General features: G+C 44.0%; 2 protein-coding genes across 12 annotated transcripts in view; both read right to left on the bottom strand.

Annotated features, from left to right (window-relative positions):
* KIF17 (kinesin family member 17) overlaps positions 1-8,381 on the bottom strand; it is a 49,196-nt gene extending 40,815 nt beyond the window's left edge. For 7 of the 8 annotated variants that reach the window (XR_003852844.1, XM_029578433.1, XM_029578434.1 and 4 more), the window contains exons 1-2: positions 8,244-8,381; positions 2,703-2,827 (exon numbers count right to left, since the gene is read on the bottom strand). The gene's annotated coding sequence lies outside the window, so the exon portion shown is untranslated. Of the gene's footprint in view, positions 1-2,659; positions 2,828-8,243 lie in introns of all 8 variants that reach the window. The other variant, XM_029578430.1, reaches the window with a different exon arrangement.
* Positions 8,382-8,420: 39 nt separating this feature from the next.
* Positions 8,421-18,869, bottom strand: part of SH2D5 (SH2 domain containing 5) — a 30,336-nt gene continuing 19,887 nt past the window's right edge. For all 4 annotated transcript variants that reach the window (XM_029578448.1, XM_029578446.1, XM_029578445.1 and 1 more), the window contains 4 exons: positions 17,881-18,046; positions 17,254-17,344; positions 15,778-15,937; positions 8,421-9,230 (listed from right to left, as the gene is read on the bottom strand). In XM_029578448.1, the coding sequence (XP_029434308.1) occupies positions 9,024-9,230; positions 15,778-15,937; positions 17,254-17,344; positions 17,881-18,046 (624 nt within the window). In that variant the 3' untranslated portion in view covers positions 8,421-9,023. The remainder of the gene's footprint in view (positions 9,231-15,777; positions 15,938-17,253; positions 17,345-17,880; positions 18,047-18,869) is intronic.

Raw genomic sequence — 18,869 nt, forward strand, 5'->3', positions numbered from 1 at the left:
AACCTGGGAATGGGCAGGAAGGTGTTAAGGGAAGTGGTGGGGAGGGGGTATCAGAGCTCAGATTGGTGCATGAGATTCCAAGAGAAATGGGGAATGAGACTGTTTGGTATGGTTGTATGGCTGATTGGGAGTTGTCCATGGGAAGAATGACTTTATGTTTGGAAGATTGGCAGGAAGAATGTGGAATAATAAATCAGTGGAGGTGGATGATATTTTTCAATGGGGGGGGGGGGGGACGACTTAAAAATAGTTTCTATTAATAATAAGGGCTTGAATTCTCCAGTAAGAGAAGACTATTTTTTCAAGAAATGTCAAGGCTTAAGGCATCTATTGTTTTTTTGTCAAGAGACCCTTCTTTCCAATCGGAAAAAATGGCTACTTTGTGCCATAGCGTCCCTGCAACAATTTCACGCTGCAGCCCAGTGGAGAAGAAGTATTGTGGGGTGGATATACTTTTTTCTAAATCTGTGGTAGCAGACATACAAGCAGACCTAAGAGATGTAGAGGGTAGGTTTAACATAGTCAAGGTAAAGGTGAATGATGTAATGTATGCCCCTAATACTGATCAAGGACAGTTTTTAGATACAATTTTTGGTATTTTGGGAGAGTGGGCAGAAGGCCATCTTATTGTGGGGGGTGATTTTAATATAACTAGGTATCCTTATTTAGATAATACGGGTTCAGGGATGGGAAGAAGCCTAAGCAAGCACTAAAGGATTTGATTATGGACAGAGGATTGGTAGATATATGGAGGCTGCAAAATCCCACAGCTTGGAATTATGCCTTTTTTTCCCTTATTAGCATAATTCTTATTCTCGTTTGGATTTTTTTTTTTTTTAATAGACAGATCTTTGATGGGTTCTATTAAAGAAACAGACCTGAGTAATATTGCATGGTCAGATCATGCTCCAGTCTAGTTAACTTTACAATCTTTAGACAGGGCGGCAGGAACACATTATTGGAGGCTAGATAGCAAATATTTGGGAATACTTAGTCCTTAATAACAGGGGATGGGGGGGGGGGGGGGGTTATCTCCAGGGACTTTATGGGAATGTTTAAAGGCAGTAGTATGGGGCAAACTGATTTCACAAGCTTCATTCCTTAAAAAAGAAAGGGAGTTGAAAAGGCTACAGCTTTTAGAGAAGATAGCAAAACTAGAGATGAGCCATAAGAGAACTCCGGCGATCCATAAATTACAGAAACTAGATGGGAATTGAAAGAACTAGATTATTATTATTATTATTTAAAGCTTTTATATACCGAAGTTCGTATATCGCAAAAGGTGGCATTTCAATTAGATCTTCTAAAGCAGAAACATTTTGAGTTTGGCAATAAAGCTGGAGAATGGAAATGAAAAAAAAAGTGCATGGGGGGTATCTTTCTGGTGTGGTGGTTACTACCCTTAACCAATAAGAACATAAGAACTTGCCAGGCTGGATCAGACCAAGGGTCCATCAAGCCCAGCATCCTGTTTCCAACAGAGGCCAAGCCTTCATACTGTTGAAGCAACTCCAACATTGCTCTCTGCTTCAACAGCAAGAGGTGACAGGGAATTGGTCTCAGACAGCAACCAACAAGAGCCCTGGACTTTGACAGTTTGGGAAACTTAAGTAAGAGGGTGACTTTTGTGTGGCACAGCAGATGCTGCCATAAGCTTGCTGGGCAGAGTGGATGGACGGTTTTTGGTCCTTTTCTGCCGTCATTTTCTATATTTCGATGTTATGTTCCAAGGAAAACACTGTTGGGTGAAATTACTTGGCAGGAAGACATAGTAATTGCATCTGTGAGGGATGGGGATTTTCTTACCACATTATACGCCGAGTCCGGGTAGAGACTTGTTGATCTGGTATCGTGGACCGTACACTAAGCTGCTGTTATACTACACCACGCATCTAACAAATTGTGCCAGAGTTATGTAAACTTATGAGCCCTACTGTTTGTGGACAAGCATTTGAAGAGTTGAAAGAGAATTTAGATATAAAGAAATAATTTTCATCTGGCTATATTAAGGTTTGGGCTTGGGCTGATAAATGTTTCTGTATGATTGGTACCTGTGCTGGATTTCACTGATGTTTGGCTTTATGTAATATTTACTTCTGTTTTAGCATATAGGTGTGGATGTATCATTATTACACCTATTTAGACTTGTAGACAAGGTAGGATATATGTTTTTTTAAATAAAATAAGTTAATTAATCTGCTGCCTTTTAACTACTGGCACCAGTCCAGTCAGCACACACCTACCCAGACACAGAGCTAACCCTTAGTTAACAAAGCAAGGGAATGTAACATTATTATTTCAAACATCCGGGAAAGAACAAACAAAGGGGAAGTCAAACATTAAGTCCATGGCTGTAGGGACATATCTGAGCCACAATGCAAGCTTAAAGTGAGCAGCAACATTTACACAAAAAGCTTCATCCCTGCCGGCCAGATCTACCAAGTCAGTTAGTGGTACAACTGCCATGCTGCGTGGGTCACAGATTCCTGAAAAACAGCGTCATCAGGAAGAAATCCCGTTCCCCCCACGCAGGCAGCACAGCAGGAATCAGCCAGAAATGCAGAGAATACACAGGCATTCCTATTCTGAGCAGCCTAGCTTCCTTATAAAAATCAGGTCTGCGCATACATCCCCCTCTATTAACTTCTCAATTGCTCACTCAAATTGGTGCCAGAGATAGAGCACCCCCTGAGCCCTCCAACCTTGGAATAGCAGCTTGTCCTTTTCCTATACGGAAAACAGATCAGTTCAGCTCAGCTGCCCTTGGTTCCTGCTCGATCACATATTTTGAAATATAGGAACATGCCACACGATTCGATTCTCCAATCTAAAGGAAAAAAAAAAAAAAAAAAGAGAGAAGTTGAAATCTCAAGGAAGTCAGCAAGGATTTTTAAAGCTTCCCTATTGGTCAGTAGTCATACGTGTACGCAGATTTCTGTACCACAGAAGGAAACAGGGCATTTCAAGTAGTAAAATCTCTCTCTGCTGCTTTAAGTTTAAGTATGGAAATTGTTTTTTTTTTTTGCATTAAAAGAGACACATTGCCAGATGTGAACTTTAGTTTCAAATCCCAAATTAATACATCTGTTCTAATTGAAAACTCTAGTAAACAAATTGCTCTAGTTTACCTAAATCCATATGTGATCCAGTTATTAACACAGAGAAGATCTCCATATCTTTCGCCATGAAGCCAGTCGCTCAACTCCCTGGCTATGTGCCATAGCCTTCCCTCACTACCCCGACACGCGCATCCCAAGTAAAATCATCGATAGCAAGAGGCGCGTTCTCTTAGAGTGAAAAGGCTCCCATGCCCAAGAGATACATTAGTATAACAATCCCACAATTGAAAGGTAATGCAATCCTTGGTATATGCTTGGCAAAGCAGTGTACTGTTGCCATTTCAGAAGTTTGTGTACGAGAGTCCCTTTTCTCTAGTGTAGAAGCTGCTGTGCTAGAGGGCTCTCTAATCGACAAGCAGAATTACATTCACCATAATCAGTGGGCGACATCCATCTGATCCAGTTCTCAGAGCTCAGAAGTGGCTCTCGGCAGGCAGGGAGTGTCTTCCCACAGCTGCTGCATCAGTCTTTCTGCTGCCAAACTACTCCATGGACACTTTCCCAACTCACTCCATTTGTAGAGTTTTTTTTAAGTTTTCTTGTCATGCCACTGCCTTGGCAGTACCTCACAAAATAGCTTTTTTTTTTTTTTAAAGTGAAAAGAATATTGAAATGGAGAACTTTAAATCAAAGAAACCCTCAGTTAGTGAGTTCAAGACCTGCAACTGTTAGCGCTGTATGTCCATCACGGACACCTATGCTATCTGCCAGCAGTGCCTGGGTCTGGACCACGATGTTTTTTAAACTGTGGCAAGATGTTCCCCATGGGCAATTCGGACCCATGCCTAAAAGGCAATGGGCCTTATAGCCTCTCTGCCTCCTGCAGGGAGGCCTCTTCAGATTCCTGGTGCCACATGAAGCATCTGAGATCAGTTCTAAAATCAGTCTCCCCTTCTTCTTACAAGCTCCTTCCCATTGGCATTGTCTCATGGATACGTCACGGGTGAAGGTTCAAGTTTGGCATGGAAGCTTAAGACACTGGAAGAAGCGCCAAGCACCTAAACTTGTAAGGGATCCCCTCCGGGGCAGAGTCCCCCAACACCAAGATGACAGCACTATCGGTGCAGAGTTCCACTCGAGTGGGTCCCAGCTTAATACCAAAAAGAGCACCCTTTGGTCTTCGATGATGAAGTCTTTGCTGCAGATGGCATTGTACTCCATGGCACAGAGCGCACCAGGATGTTTGTGCTGAAGGTACCCTGGATGGTGATGAGATTGAAGCATGCGGAAGGAACAGAGCATGCAGACACCATCCAGAATATCTTGGTGCCAAGAAGTAAGCAACCATTACCAGTGGAAAGTAGGGCCTTGGCATAGAAGAAAAAAAAACCCACTTTACTGGCATCAGTGGTTTGGCCTAACTCCAGCCGGTGGAGTGCATTGGCACAACTAGCACAAATTGTGCTGGCATCAAGCATGTCCTGGGCCTAAGTGCCCGCTTCACCAAGCTCCTCTTCAGTGCCCCTAGCCACTGTGGTGCCCAACAAGAATGAGCCCACCTGCTGTCAGAGGAATAAGTTTCTCCACCTATGTCTGTGCAGAAAACTCCTCTGCATGTGGCAGCCCAGCTGCCTGAGCTGGTGTCTCTTGCTTGAGAACCAGAGAGGAAGGATGGAACTTTTCCTATCAAGGCTGGATTATTTTTTCCCCCTCAGACACCAGTATTCAAGGAGTCCCTGAGATGTTCCAGCTGCGCTTGCTGGAGTGAGTTATGGCTGGTTTCCATCCCCTCAGGGCATCCACAGCGAGGAATATCTTTGTTTGCAGATGGAACATTAGATAGGAGCGCGTGCTGTGACATGTTCCAAAGACTCACACAAAAGCCACACCTCCCTCAAACGTATCTTGTCGTGCACCAAATGCCATAGCAAATGATTATAGGAGCGAATGATCATTGGATAAATTTTAGCCTCTTCAGTGTTTGTTCAGGATATGGTAAAAGCATGACTAATGACTTTTTACTGTGTGTGTGAATGGTCTTCCTCTCTTCTTTTTGAATGACATGAAATATTAGCTTTGCCTATAACTAAGGGCTGTTTCATTCCACACATTACCCCCCTCCCAATGTTAATCAATTTTACTGCTGTATCCTTGCCGTAACAGTGCTGCTATACATTTGGCTAGCAAGAGAGAGCAAGAGGCATACAGAGGTGACTAGTAACCTCCTGTACAGTCTCACAGCAACAAACTCCCCCCCTCCCCCTCCCCCCACACACAAACCAAACATTTTGAAGTTGCACAGGAACTTCATGACAGAAGTAGTAATACCAAAACTGTGACTGACCATGAGGAGATATGGCAGGCATGACTTGGAGATCTTGCTGCTGGGCATTGCAGCCACTGAGCAGCTTCGTGCTGAGGAAGAGGAGGAATGGACCACCTCGTGGAGCTTAAACTGACCCTGTACCCAAGTCAGCAGGTCAAGTGGGAATATTCTACCAGAGCAGAGACCTGCAATTGTGGTGACAGGCAGACCATGCAACACTGTTGATCAAGAACAGCCCCTGCACAGTGTAGGATTGTACTGAAGCTAACTTAGGAGTGAGTATCGAAACATGCTCATTAGTGGAAAAAAACCAAAACACAGGCACAAGAAAAAAAACCCCGTTTTCACTAAACGTTTGGTATTTGCACATATATTATAGGTAATTGTGCCACCTGCTTGCATCAGAATCTTGAAAACGTTGCCAGATTTTTTTCACCTTTGCTGCAGAATCTACCTCTTTCCTGTGGTTATAAGTGTTATATAAGTGTTATATTTACAAACCCTCGTTCCAGAAGTCAGGACTGCTGTACTGGAAGCCCTAGCAAAGATGTCAGCTAGCAAAGAAATGTATCCACACCCCTACATGAAGTGTGTACAGAAGTCTCATTATTTTATAGTACCCTTATCCTACACAGGACTACCACTCCTTGAAGGGACAGGGTCATTCTCCGTACTCGCCTCCTAGAGAGCTAGAGATCAGCACCTCAGCTGGGGAGATACACCTTGATACAGTGGAAACGTCCAACCAAATCCAGCACCAGACTGAGGCCATCCTGGAGCAGAGGGCAGACCAAAAGGTGTTGCATAGTTTGCCTCTCACCACAATCTCAAATCTTTGGTCTGGTAGAATATCCCCAATTTCCAAGGTAATTTAATATCCTGTTATTAGATGCCAAAGCAACTAATATCACTCTAATGAAGCACATATCTAGTTATAGTATTCTCTAATGAGTTCTCTCACATTTGTTCTATCCTAGCTTTTTTTTGTTTTTTTTTGCAAATTACATACGCTATATTACATTACATACGCTATATTTATTACATACGCTATATTTTTTACATACGCTATATTTATTAAACCTTTTTATATATGCCGTATTAAGTTATGCCATTCAAGCATGTTATAATTGTATAAAACCGTTATTGTAACAACCAGTTCTCAGTTAAGCTGTTAAAATGTACTATGTCATTACAAGGTTCGCCTTAGTCATAATGTTAGATGTAAACCGATGTGATATACCAAATCGAATGTCGGTATAGAAAAATAAATAAATAAATAAATAAATTATACCACCCGTTACTAGACCAACATAAGAATTGTGTAAGCAGCAGTAGTAAAAGCTGTAGGGAAATACTGTGAAGTATAGGAAGGGCATATTTGAGATGTGTGGGTATGAGGTAGAGTGTGTACATTGAGCTCAGATGTACTATGGTAAAAAAGAGTGGATTGACTTCAGACAGAGGAGCTGGGGGGCAGAGCTCAATTTCTATAGGTGGTAGTAGAGTATATTGGACAATACAGAGAGGGGTGGAGCTAGAGAGTGGGGCAGAACTGAAGAGTACAGGGAGGAGGAAAGAGCTCAGTTTACATACCAGCTATGCAAATACAGGGCAACTTTACTCTTATAGTTAGATGGTCTTCAGGATAACAAAACCATGCAAGGAGGCAGTGGCCAGAGCCAGCAAGAAGCTGGGGTGCAGCGGGAAAATCATAAAACAGGACCACCACCCCCCCTTCCCCCCAAAAAAGGGAGGCAACAATAATTGTCCAGAAGCCTCACCTGGCATTCTGTGGCCCTACCTCTAAAAGGAAAGAGAGAGTGGAGGTGTTTCATAGCAGCACTACTGCCATGGGGCAGAGTCTGCACCTAAAGCCATGCAAGACCACACTTGAAGACCTCAATGCATGGGGGTGGATAGGAGACATTCAAGTAGCTCCAAAAGGTATAAATAATACACAAGAAGCAAAACATTTTCCAGTGGAAAAAATGCTCTAGAAGAAAAAAAAAGTTATGGTGTGAGGCTCCAAGGTGATAGACTGAGGATCATTAGAAAATATATCTTCATGGAAAGGGCAGTGAATGCATAGAACAGCCTTCCAGAAGGAGGTGGTAGAGACAAAAAAAGCAGTAATGGAATTCAAGAATTTATAAAGAAGTGAAGGGAAAGGCAGAAACAAATGGAGGTCCATAGAACCGCACCGAAAACAAAACGAGGCAGAATGCTGTTGAACCTCTCTGCCTAATTCTTACAGTGGTTCAATAAAAAGATATCACAGGCTGCAGACACTCTTTTTCCCTAGGACTGAGAAGGCTATTTATGTACAACAGCTGAAGAGAAGAAATGAAAACCACTGTACAAAAGAATACCTGCCTCCTTATGCAAAGCATAGCCCCTAAGCAAATGAGAAATGTCGGTACTCAGTGGCCAGGGTGGCTTTCCTGGATATAGCTGGGCAAGAGGGCACCAGGTATCCAGGAGAAAGCAGAGCAGTGTGGTCAAAAAGGAATGGAGTAACAGCCTCATGGTTAGAACAGCAGGCTACCAACCAGAGTTCAAATCTCACTGCTTACCCTACCCTTGGGCAAGTCCATTGCTTCAGGTACCAACTTATATTGCATGACGTCTGGGGATAGGGAAACACCTTCAGTACCTGAATGTAATCTGCTTTGAAATGCCAAAAAGCAGAATATAAATCAAGTCAGATTTAAAAAATCCACTCTACCACTCTTTGACCCTGAATAAACTGCTTTATCTCCCTGTGCCTCACTCATCGATTCTGTGTGACCCTTGTGGGGAGAGAGGGGGATCATTTTACCTTTCATTCAACAGTAATTAAGAAAAAATAAGTTCCTCACCCATCTCTTGGAGAAGTTTTCATACAGTCTCGAGGTCAATCCTGTGGGGCATGGTCCTCCACCCTAGCAGAGGCTGCGTGTAGGTTTTCAAAGCATTGAAAGTAAAGCTTACTGGAATCCTGTTTGGATGAAATGTATTTCTTAAAAATGCCATTTTTAGAACTAGAATAAGAGGGATGTGTTTAATCCAATACTTTTATTTAAAGTGAAACAATAGGACAATGCTGAAATCATTTTTTTGACTTTGTGGACTGCCAGTATGGAGGAGTTCTGCACCGTCCTGCATCATCTAAAGCTTAGGGCAGTTGGATGCTGATCTCAGTGCCTGCAAACAGGAGGTGAGGCTAAAAGTAGAAGCATTTACACAAGAAACAAGATCTAGAAGATGAGCTTTGAAGAACAGTTCATAAAACTGTAGCAAATCTGGCACCAAATTCTGACAGTCTTCTCAAACCAAAAATAGAAGCTCCAGTTCATTGTCATTTGGAAAAACAATAAAAATATAGCAGCATCTGTATTACACAGAACACAATCCATTAGCAAACATCATTAAGCAGTAGTGTGGTGCAGAGCTGTGAGCTTGTGGAGCCCAAATAAAACTATTAATAGTCAGAGAGCCAGCCACCATATCCTTCACTGTCTCTATAAATCTGGACACATGCTTCTTTCCTGGCATCCTCTGAACTTGTCTAACCGTGAATGTTGGAGAGTCTAGAACGGTGGGTAGCACCATCGTCCCTTGCACATTCGCATCCGCAGTTCGGGCTCCGCGCCACACATCTAAGCTGCAAGTTCAGTGTGGGGGCCTGGCTCCTGCATTATCTGCGATGTCTGGATCCGGTGGCACACGGTCCAGCTCTGCCTCCAGTCCTGCTCCTCGTAGCAGTGATGTATTCGCCCCAGGTCCAGGCAGTCAAAGAGGCCGCCCTCTGGGCCTGAATGATGCTCCACCAGAGCTGCCAGGCTGGGAAACTCTTCACTCATATGCTGATGGACCAAAAAAAAAAAAACAACCCACAAAAATATCAATTGATATCCAGACAGTGTCAAACTTCATGGAAAGAATATAGAGGACAGACACTACAAACTAGCTACTGCAATTATTTGAGAGATTTCAGTCACTATAAAAAAAAACAACAAAAAAACTATCCCTTTAAGTCTTTTTTTTTTTGCTGTCGTAGCCAGTGGCTGCTTTAGGCCCACAGACTCTTTCCCATATAGTCCAAAGATAATCAGAAGGCATGAGAGCTGAATCCATGACAGCAGATCCTGCAGTATCTGGAGCCCCATAATCGTGGCTACATTTTAAGAAGCTGCTGTGAAGATTTGGTGGCCCTGCAGCACATGAGCTGCTCTGTCTAAGGATGCTGGACATATATAAGCAAGGGGGAGGGAAGGCAGTCTTTGAACCAGCATAATTCATAACTGGAGGGTTAAGGGGTGCAGGGACCTCCTTGAATAGATGAATTTATGGCAGGTGCTTAGACCTACACAAATTGTATAGGTGGTATATAAAAGATTTAAAATAAAATAAAAATAAATAATATTGTGGGAGCTCTTTGGGAATTGCCTGGGCTTTAACTGAGGAGGTGAAACAGAGATGGTTGGTGTTTATTTGTAAGTCTGCGGTCCTGACTGAGGTTTCCAGGCATTTCTGTGTAGAAAAACTAGTGCCAGGGATCATCTTTAAATTTAAAAAAAATGACAACTTAAAAATAACATATATATGTATAAAAACACAAAAACTTCACATGTGCAGGTAATATCTCTCTTTCAAAAAAAAAAGCTTACTTCAACATACATAGTAAATGATAGCAGAAAGACCATCTAGCTCATCCAGTCTGCCAAAGATGAAAGAGGATGGTGGCACCTTACAGACTATTTATGGAGGCACCAGCAGAAAACCACATCCTTTCCTGTCCTTTTTGATGGGAATACTTTAGAGCAGCGGTACCCAACTGGCCTGCCGCGGCAATCTTCAATGTCTTTCCCCTCCAGCAGCTGGCCTGCAGGATATCCTCCCGCCAGCAGGGGGAGTCAGAGAGCAGCGCTGATCTGCTGCTGCTGCTGCTTCTGCGCTCTCCCCTCTCCTCCCCAACTGAAACTGCACTGGGCCTCGGAGGCTCACAAGGCCCGCTGGCCTCGTGCAGTTCTCATTACAGAGGGAACGAGGCAGAGGCAGAGGAGAGAGAGAGAGAGAGGCAGCACCAGGTAAGTGCTGCTGGAAGGGGCAGCGGAATGAGAGGGTAGGAGACAGATGGTGCCAGGAGGGAGAGAGCAGGGAGGGGAAGGTGATGATGAAAGAGGGTGGGGGGCAGGTGATAACACTAGGGGGTGAGGGTGCGCCATGACAAAAAAAACCACTGGTTTAGAGATTCAGCATCCTACTCCCTGTTGGTGGGTGGGCTCTCTCTCTGTAAAAGTTATTCAGCTAACTTTATCCAGGCCGTTCAGTGGGAGTTAGTTTGGCACGTCTGCTGCTGAATATGCTTACACACACATAGCCAGCTAAAGTTAGCCGGCTATACTGAGCACAGCATTTTCCCTGCCACGATTTATCTGGCTATTGCTGAATATTGGCCATGCCCCCTGCAGGCCTCCCTGTCCTGCCGCTCTGTCTGGCTACATTTTAGCTGGATGATGATTTACTGGGGAAGATTTCACCAGTGAGAGGGGCAGGAATTTCAAATCTCAGGATTTCTCCAAACTCTTTGGAATATCAATTTATGAAAATGCTTACTTAGGGGAAAAAAACATTAAATATGCTGTGCTATTCCCTGGAAAGCTTAGAGAACCAGATGGGCTTGTTTTTTTAATGTTATTTTTCATAATTTGATGAATCTGAATGCTTCCCTATGTTTTCTGGAAAGTTCTATCCTTGAGAATGGAGGAGCTTCATCTGAAGGCAGATCTGTGCTCTTAGTAAAAAGCCCAAATCATTTTTTTTTAGGATGGAGTTGGAGGTTTAATTGGAAAAGGACTATTCTTGAAGAAACTTTGATGGGGCAAATGAGACCAGTAGTTTGTCAGTGGCTACCCTGGACAAAGCAGAGTGATTAAGAGGAGCAATTTAAAAAGTGCTCAGCCAGGAAAGTTGGAGGAGGAGAGGGGGGGGGGGGGGGGGTTTGTTGCGGATAATTGGGGTTAGGTTGCTTTAACTGCTGAATTGAGATGAGCATTCATGAAGGTGGGCAAAGGGGTTTCATATTCGCTTAAATCATTTGGATATACTGGAAAAGAAGGTTGCGTGGTAGATACCAGGTTACTTTTAAAATAATATACAATAGTTACCAGGTTAGTCCATGTGAATATGCAGAAAAAGTGATAGATACCTTTTTATTGGATTAACTTAATACATTTCTCAGTTGACTTTCGAGAGCTAAATTCCCTTCTTCAGATCAAATCAAATGAGCAGGCAAAGGAGGGTTCCCACATACAGGTCTGCAGCAACTCTGAATGTGAGGGGACAGAGTAACCCAATTAAAAGAACTAAAGTGGTAAATGACTTGAGAAAGTTGAGTGTAAGCAGTGAGGGAGAGAGAAGGATCTCAGGGCAGGGGAGGAATACAAGTGTAGGGCAGGAGGTTTGTCAAGATTGTGTGGTTGGAATGGCTCACTCTGCCAGGGGTGTGGCTATACTTATTTTTTTATTTAAAATCTTTTCTATACCGTCATTTAGTAGTGCACTATCACAACGGTTTACAGGGTGGCACGCAGATATATATTTGATTAAATTCTTACTAACAAAGTGCCAAAACATTTAACGGTAACAATTTTCATAATCTAAGGTATATAGTGTGAGATCTGGATCTTGTCTTTTATATGATTAATAGGAAATCATACAATAATTGAACTTTAAACTGTAAGTTTCTTAAATTATTCTATAATGATGATGGATATACAATTATGCTAATAGGGTGACTTTAGCTTTGTGTAGATGTTCATTCGCTTATTCCTTTAAACTTCTTGTTCCCCATTCATATTGTAGAATGCTTTTTTGAAAAGCCATGTTTTTAAATCACTTTGTAATCTTGTTTCGAGTGGCAATGAATTCCATAATGCTGGTCTGGCTAAGGAAAGGGCTCTATTTCTAACTTGGGTAAGTTTTGCTGTCTTGACTGAGGAGATGGTTAGTAGAGCTCTGTTGGCTGATCTAAGATTTCTTTGTGGAAAGTGTAAGCGTAGTGCTGTGTTTAACCAGTCTGCTTTTTCTTCGTTAATCAGTTTGTGAATTGTGCATAGTGTTTTATATTGCACTCTTTGTTCTATTGGCAGCCAGGGTAATTCGGCCAGTGTTTGAGTGATGTGTTCCCTTTTGTTTTTACCAGTCAGTATTCTGGCAGCCGAGTTTTGTAATATCTGAAGAGGTCTTATTGTTGAGTATGGTAGTCCCAGAAATAGAGTATTGCAGTAGTCTGTGCTGGAGAATATAAGTGCTTGTAAGACTGTTCGGAAGTGCGCTTGGGTTAATACTTACCAGGCCAAATACTCCTTTTGTGGCTAACGTGGCACATGAGTGTTTTAGCAAACGGGAGGATACGTGGGTACATGATTTCTGAATTCATTATGCTGAATGTGTATACTCCCCCCAAATGTATAAGTGGAGAGTTTTGTAGATGAAATTACAAATAGCTAAGTTGCTTCCTTTTGTGGGGTAGGGATTTTAGTTGTATCCAGTTCCAAATTCTGAATAAACAAATCTGATGCACCACATCTACCTTTTACAATTGCATCAAGACCCATCTGAAAAAAAACGAAGGTTCTCATTCAGTAACATTTCCTAGTGCTTAATTACTGCCAAGAGGATTGTGTGACCACTCTCCACTCGTGACAGAGGTGGATCTTGGTATGGTTTTGAGTGTTATGGATCCTTGGAGCTTTGATCGGACATGAATGCAGAAGGAAAGATTTTTTGGATTAACATACACACTTCTGGGAAATTTTCTAATGAACAAACAGGGAGACAAATTCTAACAAGGTGGTCTTACAGGATAAGGTGATTGCGACATGGGAAAACACGTATGCTGTTAATGGGGGAAAAACAATTAATACTTGAGAAAAGTTATGTGAAAAATAAACGGGAATGAAAAATTCTCAGCAGCGGTAGTGTAACGTGGTTAATATCCAACCAAATCAACAAATGCCAAGAAGTCAGGAGACAGATTGGGGTGGGGATGGCAGAGGTGGGGAAGACAGTTTTGACAAGATTTTACCTGTTTTTCCCCAGGCCTATTGAGTTTTGAAACTAGAAAATTTCCTTCAGGGAATAATGGACAGGTTTGGAAATTTCTCAGGTGCAAAGAGTTAATTGGGTGAAATCTATGCCGTTTCCTGTTGGCCCCAAGGAACGAGTCTAAAGGGGTGGAGTTACTGTGGGCTTGATAGAGTAAATAGGGGGATTTCATTTCACAATCCCCACATGCATAGTTTGTAGGGCAGTGTACATGGGTTAAAGTATCCTTTCTACAGTCCTCTATGTGAAGTTTCTCTTTGAAAGAGTACCTGTGGGCCTGGAAAAAAAAAATGCCCTCAAAATTATTACCAGTACCTCCAGGTAGGAGCTGAAAGGTCGCTTTAACTGTTTGGGTATCAATATTGCTAGGACTCCAGATAAACTGTTTGAATATCATTACATACCTGATGTAAAGAAAAGCCTTAGTTTAATGAAGGCTGGAAAAGTTTGCCCCTTGCTTTAATAGGTTGAGGGAAGTTCATTAAAATGATGATATCCAAATTTCTATATTTGGATAATATGAGCCCAGAGCACCTGTAGCAGTGTTCAGGTTTCTATTCTAAAGTCCTTAGAATTGCACTAGAATGACTACAACTGGCCTACACATAGGTGCCAACTTTTGAAAAATGATTGGGGGTGCTGAACTCACCAATTATCCAGCACACTCAGCAAAAAAAGAAAAAACCCCCCAGAACATAGTGGATTATGAGTGACTGACCAGTCTGTACTTTAATGTCCGGAGAGGAGCAGCTAATGTGGACATGGTGTAATTGCATTCAGCAGTCACGATCCTGATCCCAGAAGGATGGTTCTTAACATGAGAATTGCCATCATACTGGGTCAGACCAAAGGTCCATCAAGCCCACTATCTTGTTTCCAACAGTGGCCAAGCCAGGTCGCAAGTATCTGGCAGGATCCCAAGCTGCTTATCCCAGGGATAAGAAGTGGATTTCCCCAAGTTTACCTTAACGATTTATGGATTTTTCCTCCAGGAACTTGTCCAAACCTTTTTTAAAACCCAGCTACACCAATAGCTTTCACCACATCCTCTGGGGCAATGAATTCCAGAGCTTAATTATGGATAGTGTAAAAAACAAACAAACCACAAACCCAACACTATGGGGCAGATTTTCAAAGGCTACGCGCGTAACCTGAGGAAATCTGCCCCTGCGCGCCGAGCCTATTTTGTATAGGCTCGGTGGCACGCGCATGTCCTGGGGGCGTGTCCGTGGGCTGGAGGTGTGGCCGAGTGCCCCGACACAGCGGCCTGTGTTGGGACCTGGCCAGCCGGCACGCGCAAGTTATGCCTGCGAGAGGGAGGCATAACTCCATTGAACAAGGTTGGGGGGGGGAATAAAAAAAAAAAAAGTTCCCTCCGAGGCTGCTCCAATTTCGGAGCGGCCTCGGAGGGAACGGGGAAAGCCATCGGGGCTCCCGTTGGGCTCAGCCCGCGCAAGGTGCACATGTGTGCACCCCCTTGCGCGGGCCCCGACCCTGCATTTTATAACATGTGTGCGGCAGCGCGCACACACGTTATAAAATCGGGTGTACATTTGTGCGTGCCAGGTAGCGCGTATTAAAATCGGCCCCTATTTTAAATTTATTATTTAGTAACTTCATTGCATGTCCCCTGGTCTTTGTACTTTCTGAAAGAGTAAACAACTGGATTTGCATTTACCCATTCCACTCCACTCATTTTATAGATCTCTATTACATCTCCCCTCAGCCGTCTCTTCTCCAAGCTGAAGAACCCTAACCCCTTTAGCCTTTCCCTCATAGGAGAATCATTTCATCTTTTTTATTTTGGTCACCCTTCTTTCTGTGCCCAGCACTTAGTGCAAAGCAGGTGCCTACCAGAAGCAGGAGCCACCCATATTAGATGGTTTAATTAGAGCAAAGCAGCCATCCCTAAAATCTGGCACGGAGATTTACATAAGGATAAAAAAAAAAGAAAAATCATCACACAAGCTCTGCATTAAGCTGCTGATAAGAATAGAGGCAGGCAGACTCGTTCACAGACTGTAATCCATGCATCCATCACCCTCTCTAGGCAGAACTCAAGGCAGCTTGGGACAGGCGCACTGGATCCTGACCAGCAGGGAGGCAAGGGATAAAGCTGGAGGTCAAGTAAGGTCTGCAGCTTAGCATCAGGAAGAGGGCAGGCAGACAAGATGAGCCTCTGCTGTCATTCTATAACCCAATAATGAGCGTTCAATTTGTTTTTCACCTTTCAGTTGTAATCGTGTGGGGTTCTTATTATCTTATCCACATTTAAATTTCCTGCCCCAGCCCGAGACTCACCTCAAAGCGGTATGCGCCCAGTTCAGACTTTAACACCTGGTAAGGAATGACACCATAGTGCGTCCTCACCGCCAGGGTCCACCGACCTGCAGAATCTGGCTCAGTCCATAACAAGAACGCGCCTAAAGCATCTTTTCTCAGGAGCGAGATCCCAGAGTCTCTGGAAGGCAAAAGGAAAGAGCAGGTGCCCGTGAGTATAGGCAGGGCCCCTGGTTTGGCCCCCTCGTGACTCCCAGCTGGCAACTGCACGCCACCTTCTCTGGTCTCTTACCATTTCCAGCTGTCACTGCTGCTTCCTAGACATTATATCCCCCCTCTTTCCCTTGCCATTGTGTTCAGCAGTTCACCCTCCCACCATGGCAGTCACTGCTTCCTTCCCCAAACCCTTCTCAGGTGCAGCCATCCCCGCTTGAGCTGAGCGATCAGGGAGAGAAGAGATAATGCTGGGAGGTGAGAGGCAGCGACAGCAAGCAGGGGGCTGGAAGGATGCAGTGAGCAGGTGAGAGGAAAGGAGAGGCAGGGATAGATGTAGGGGGAAGAGGAGCTAAAATAAATACCAAATGACAAGTAACATAGAAAAGAGCTAAAAATAAAAGGATTCAGGTGCACAAGGTTTGGAAAATGTATTTTGGAAGTAAAATGCTGAGAATTTATTGCACACAGATAAGCACCAATGCATGTAAAGTGTGTGCTGCAAAATTTAACCACTGCCACCGAATCCACCTCTGAGCTCAGTCCCGAGTATGTGCCACCGGCATCTGGATCAGGGCAGGGACCTTAGGGGGGAGAAGGCAGAACAAATCCACTCCAGCCAGAGGAATGCTCTGCAGCCCTCCACCAAGCCAAGCCCAACAGTGCTCCTTCCCTGAAGAGCTTACAAGATTCTGTAGAAAGGGGTCTCGCAGACAGGTCATTAGGAGGAACAATCTTCGTTTTCGTTACAAGTCTGGGTTTATCCACTCTGGCCTTAAAACACAATCCCTGCCACTGTGGCAGCATGACAACCCTCATTTCCTGGGTCATCCCAAATGCAAGGTGATGAGTAAGAAGTAAATGGTTGATTTTGCATCTCTGCGTTCTCTACTGGCAGCCCCCATGCATGAGCAACAAGGGCAGGTGTACCTGCTGCACTCAGGACACAAGACTCCTGAAGAAGAGTAACATTTAGTGGTGGCAGGTAAGGCCCAGCCACTGTCCAAGTCTTCCTATTTTTACCTCTATAGCCAAGGGTGTCTCCCAGCTATTGGCTATACAGACTTGATAACCTGCAATTGTCTCCCTATCTAAATCAGTTAAGTTTGTCGTCTCTACCACACTGGGTTGATTAGCATGCATTCATTCAACACCCAGGGTATGTCCTCCCTGTTCAATCCATAATCTCTTACCCATGCTCTCGGGCCTGCTTAAAGTCTGTCACCACCTCCACTGGAAGGCTATTCCAGGCATCTTAATGAAAGCTCAAAACCAAGGACCTACCTGCAAATACCGGTGAAGAACCAGACCATCTCCTGCAGAAGGCCCTCATTCTCCAGCAAGTGAGCGGTGCTGCCACAGCTTCCAGACTGAGCTAGAGAGAGACCAGGGGAAGTAGTCAGGGCAGTGCACTGCAGAGAACTAAAGCACAGGGCAAGGAACCACCTGCAGACATCAAGTCTACTCTTTCAGCTACTCAGCGCGAGACTGAGGTCACCTCGCTTCCCTTGGCTCTTTGAGGTGGAGCCGTTGTAAATAGGCAATTTATCTTGTACAGCGGAACATATACTGCTGGAAGAGGGGGAGGTACAGAGGCTCATGCATGTAATGCTATGAATTTGGGTCGTCAGCTAATGGCACCCTCCCCTCCACCATAAGGATGTAAGTAGACCTGTCTAGATGTGATGGCATGAAGACTGTGCAAACGCTGAACACGGAGGCAGATAAAGACCTCCAGGCCCATCCAGTCTGTCATTCTTCTTTCCTACTGCACTCTCACAGGTCCTACTTTCTCTTTGAAATTACCCTCCCTTCCCCCCTCCTAGGGATCCTGCATGTCTAATAGGAGACCCTTCCAAACAGCTTCCCCCCTCTCCATCAGGTTTCCATGCATGTAAAATGCACACTCACACATGTCCTGGGCAGAATGCCGCAGCTGTGCATCATAGTTTGCACAGCGGTAGGCCCCCGAACGGATGACTTTGCTCCGGATTGCCTTCTTGCGCACCAAGGTCGGGGAACAGTAAGGATTGTCCTGGACAGAGCTTCTGCGATTTCCGCTTCCAGTTACCTCTTTCTAAACCCCCCCCCCCAAAAAATACAAGAGATGGAAGACAGTTATTCATAAGCTTGTTCCAGGAGAATACACAAAAGAATTGCAAGCAACACCTTACCCGGCAGTTGTAAGTGCATGTACTAAGGCAACAATTCCCAGGCTAGCACCGCAGGCAGGGACTCAAACCCAAACACTGATGCTGCAGAGTAGCTAGAGGAGGGAGGCGCTGGGAGTGAGTAACTCCAGGCCCTCTGTAAGAGGGAATGATGAGGATGGATTAACCTGAGTTTGAGGATGCATTTTATTTTTGCTGTTAAATTTGGTAATGTTTTATATTTTATTCTGATGTAATTGGATTTTGTGTTATATACTGAATGATTTATTGTTGTATAATGTTTATGCATTTTGTTGTAACATATTGTGACCAGAATGTTTTCTATAGAAAAGGTGTGGCCCAAACTGAAAGAGAATGGAATAGGATGGAGAACTCAGAACTAGGGCTAAGACTGCATTGCAGCACTAGGGGATGTGCTAGAGGGTAGAGAGCTCAGACCCAGGGCTAGCACTGCAGGCAGTGGTGCAGTACTAGGACAGAGATACTACAGGGTTGGAGTGGTTGAGACTGCACAGCAGGAACATGGGTAGGGGATCAGCCTCAGGCCTGACACTGCAGAAAGCGTATCCTCATTGTGGGTTACCAACAGTGAGTGATCTGTTTTACCATTTGAGCTGTCTTGCGTGATAGATAGATGCCTAGCATGCTTTAGGTAAAAGGTTGGTCTCCAATGTGTGTAACTCAAAATGAATACTTGGTTTTTGACAGTTGAACTTTTCACGTCACAAC

This window comes from Rhinatrema bivittatum, chromosome 15 (genome assembly GCF_901001135.1).
Source record: "Rhinatrema bivittatum chromosome 15, aRhiBiv1.1, whole genome shotgun sequence".
Lineage (NCBI taxonomy): Eukaryota > Metazoa > Chordata > Amphibia > Gymnophiona > Rhinatrematidae > Rhinatrema > Rhinatrema bivittatum.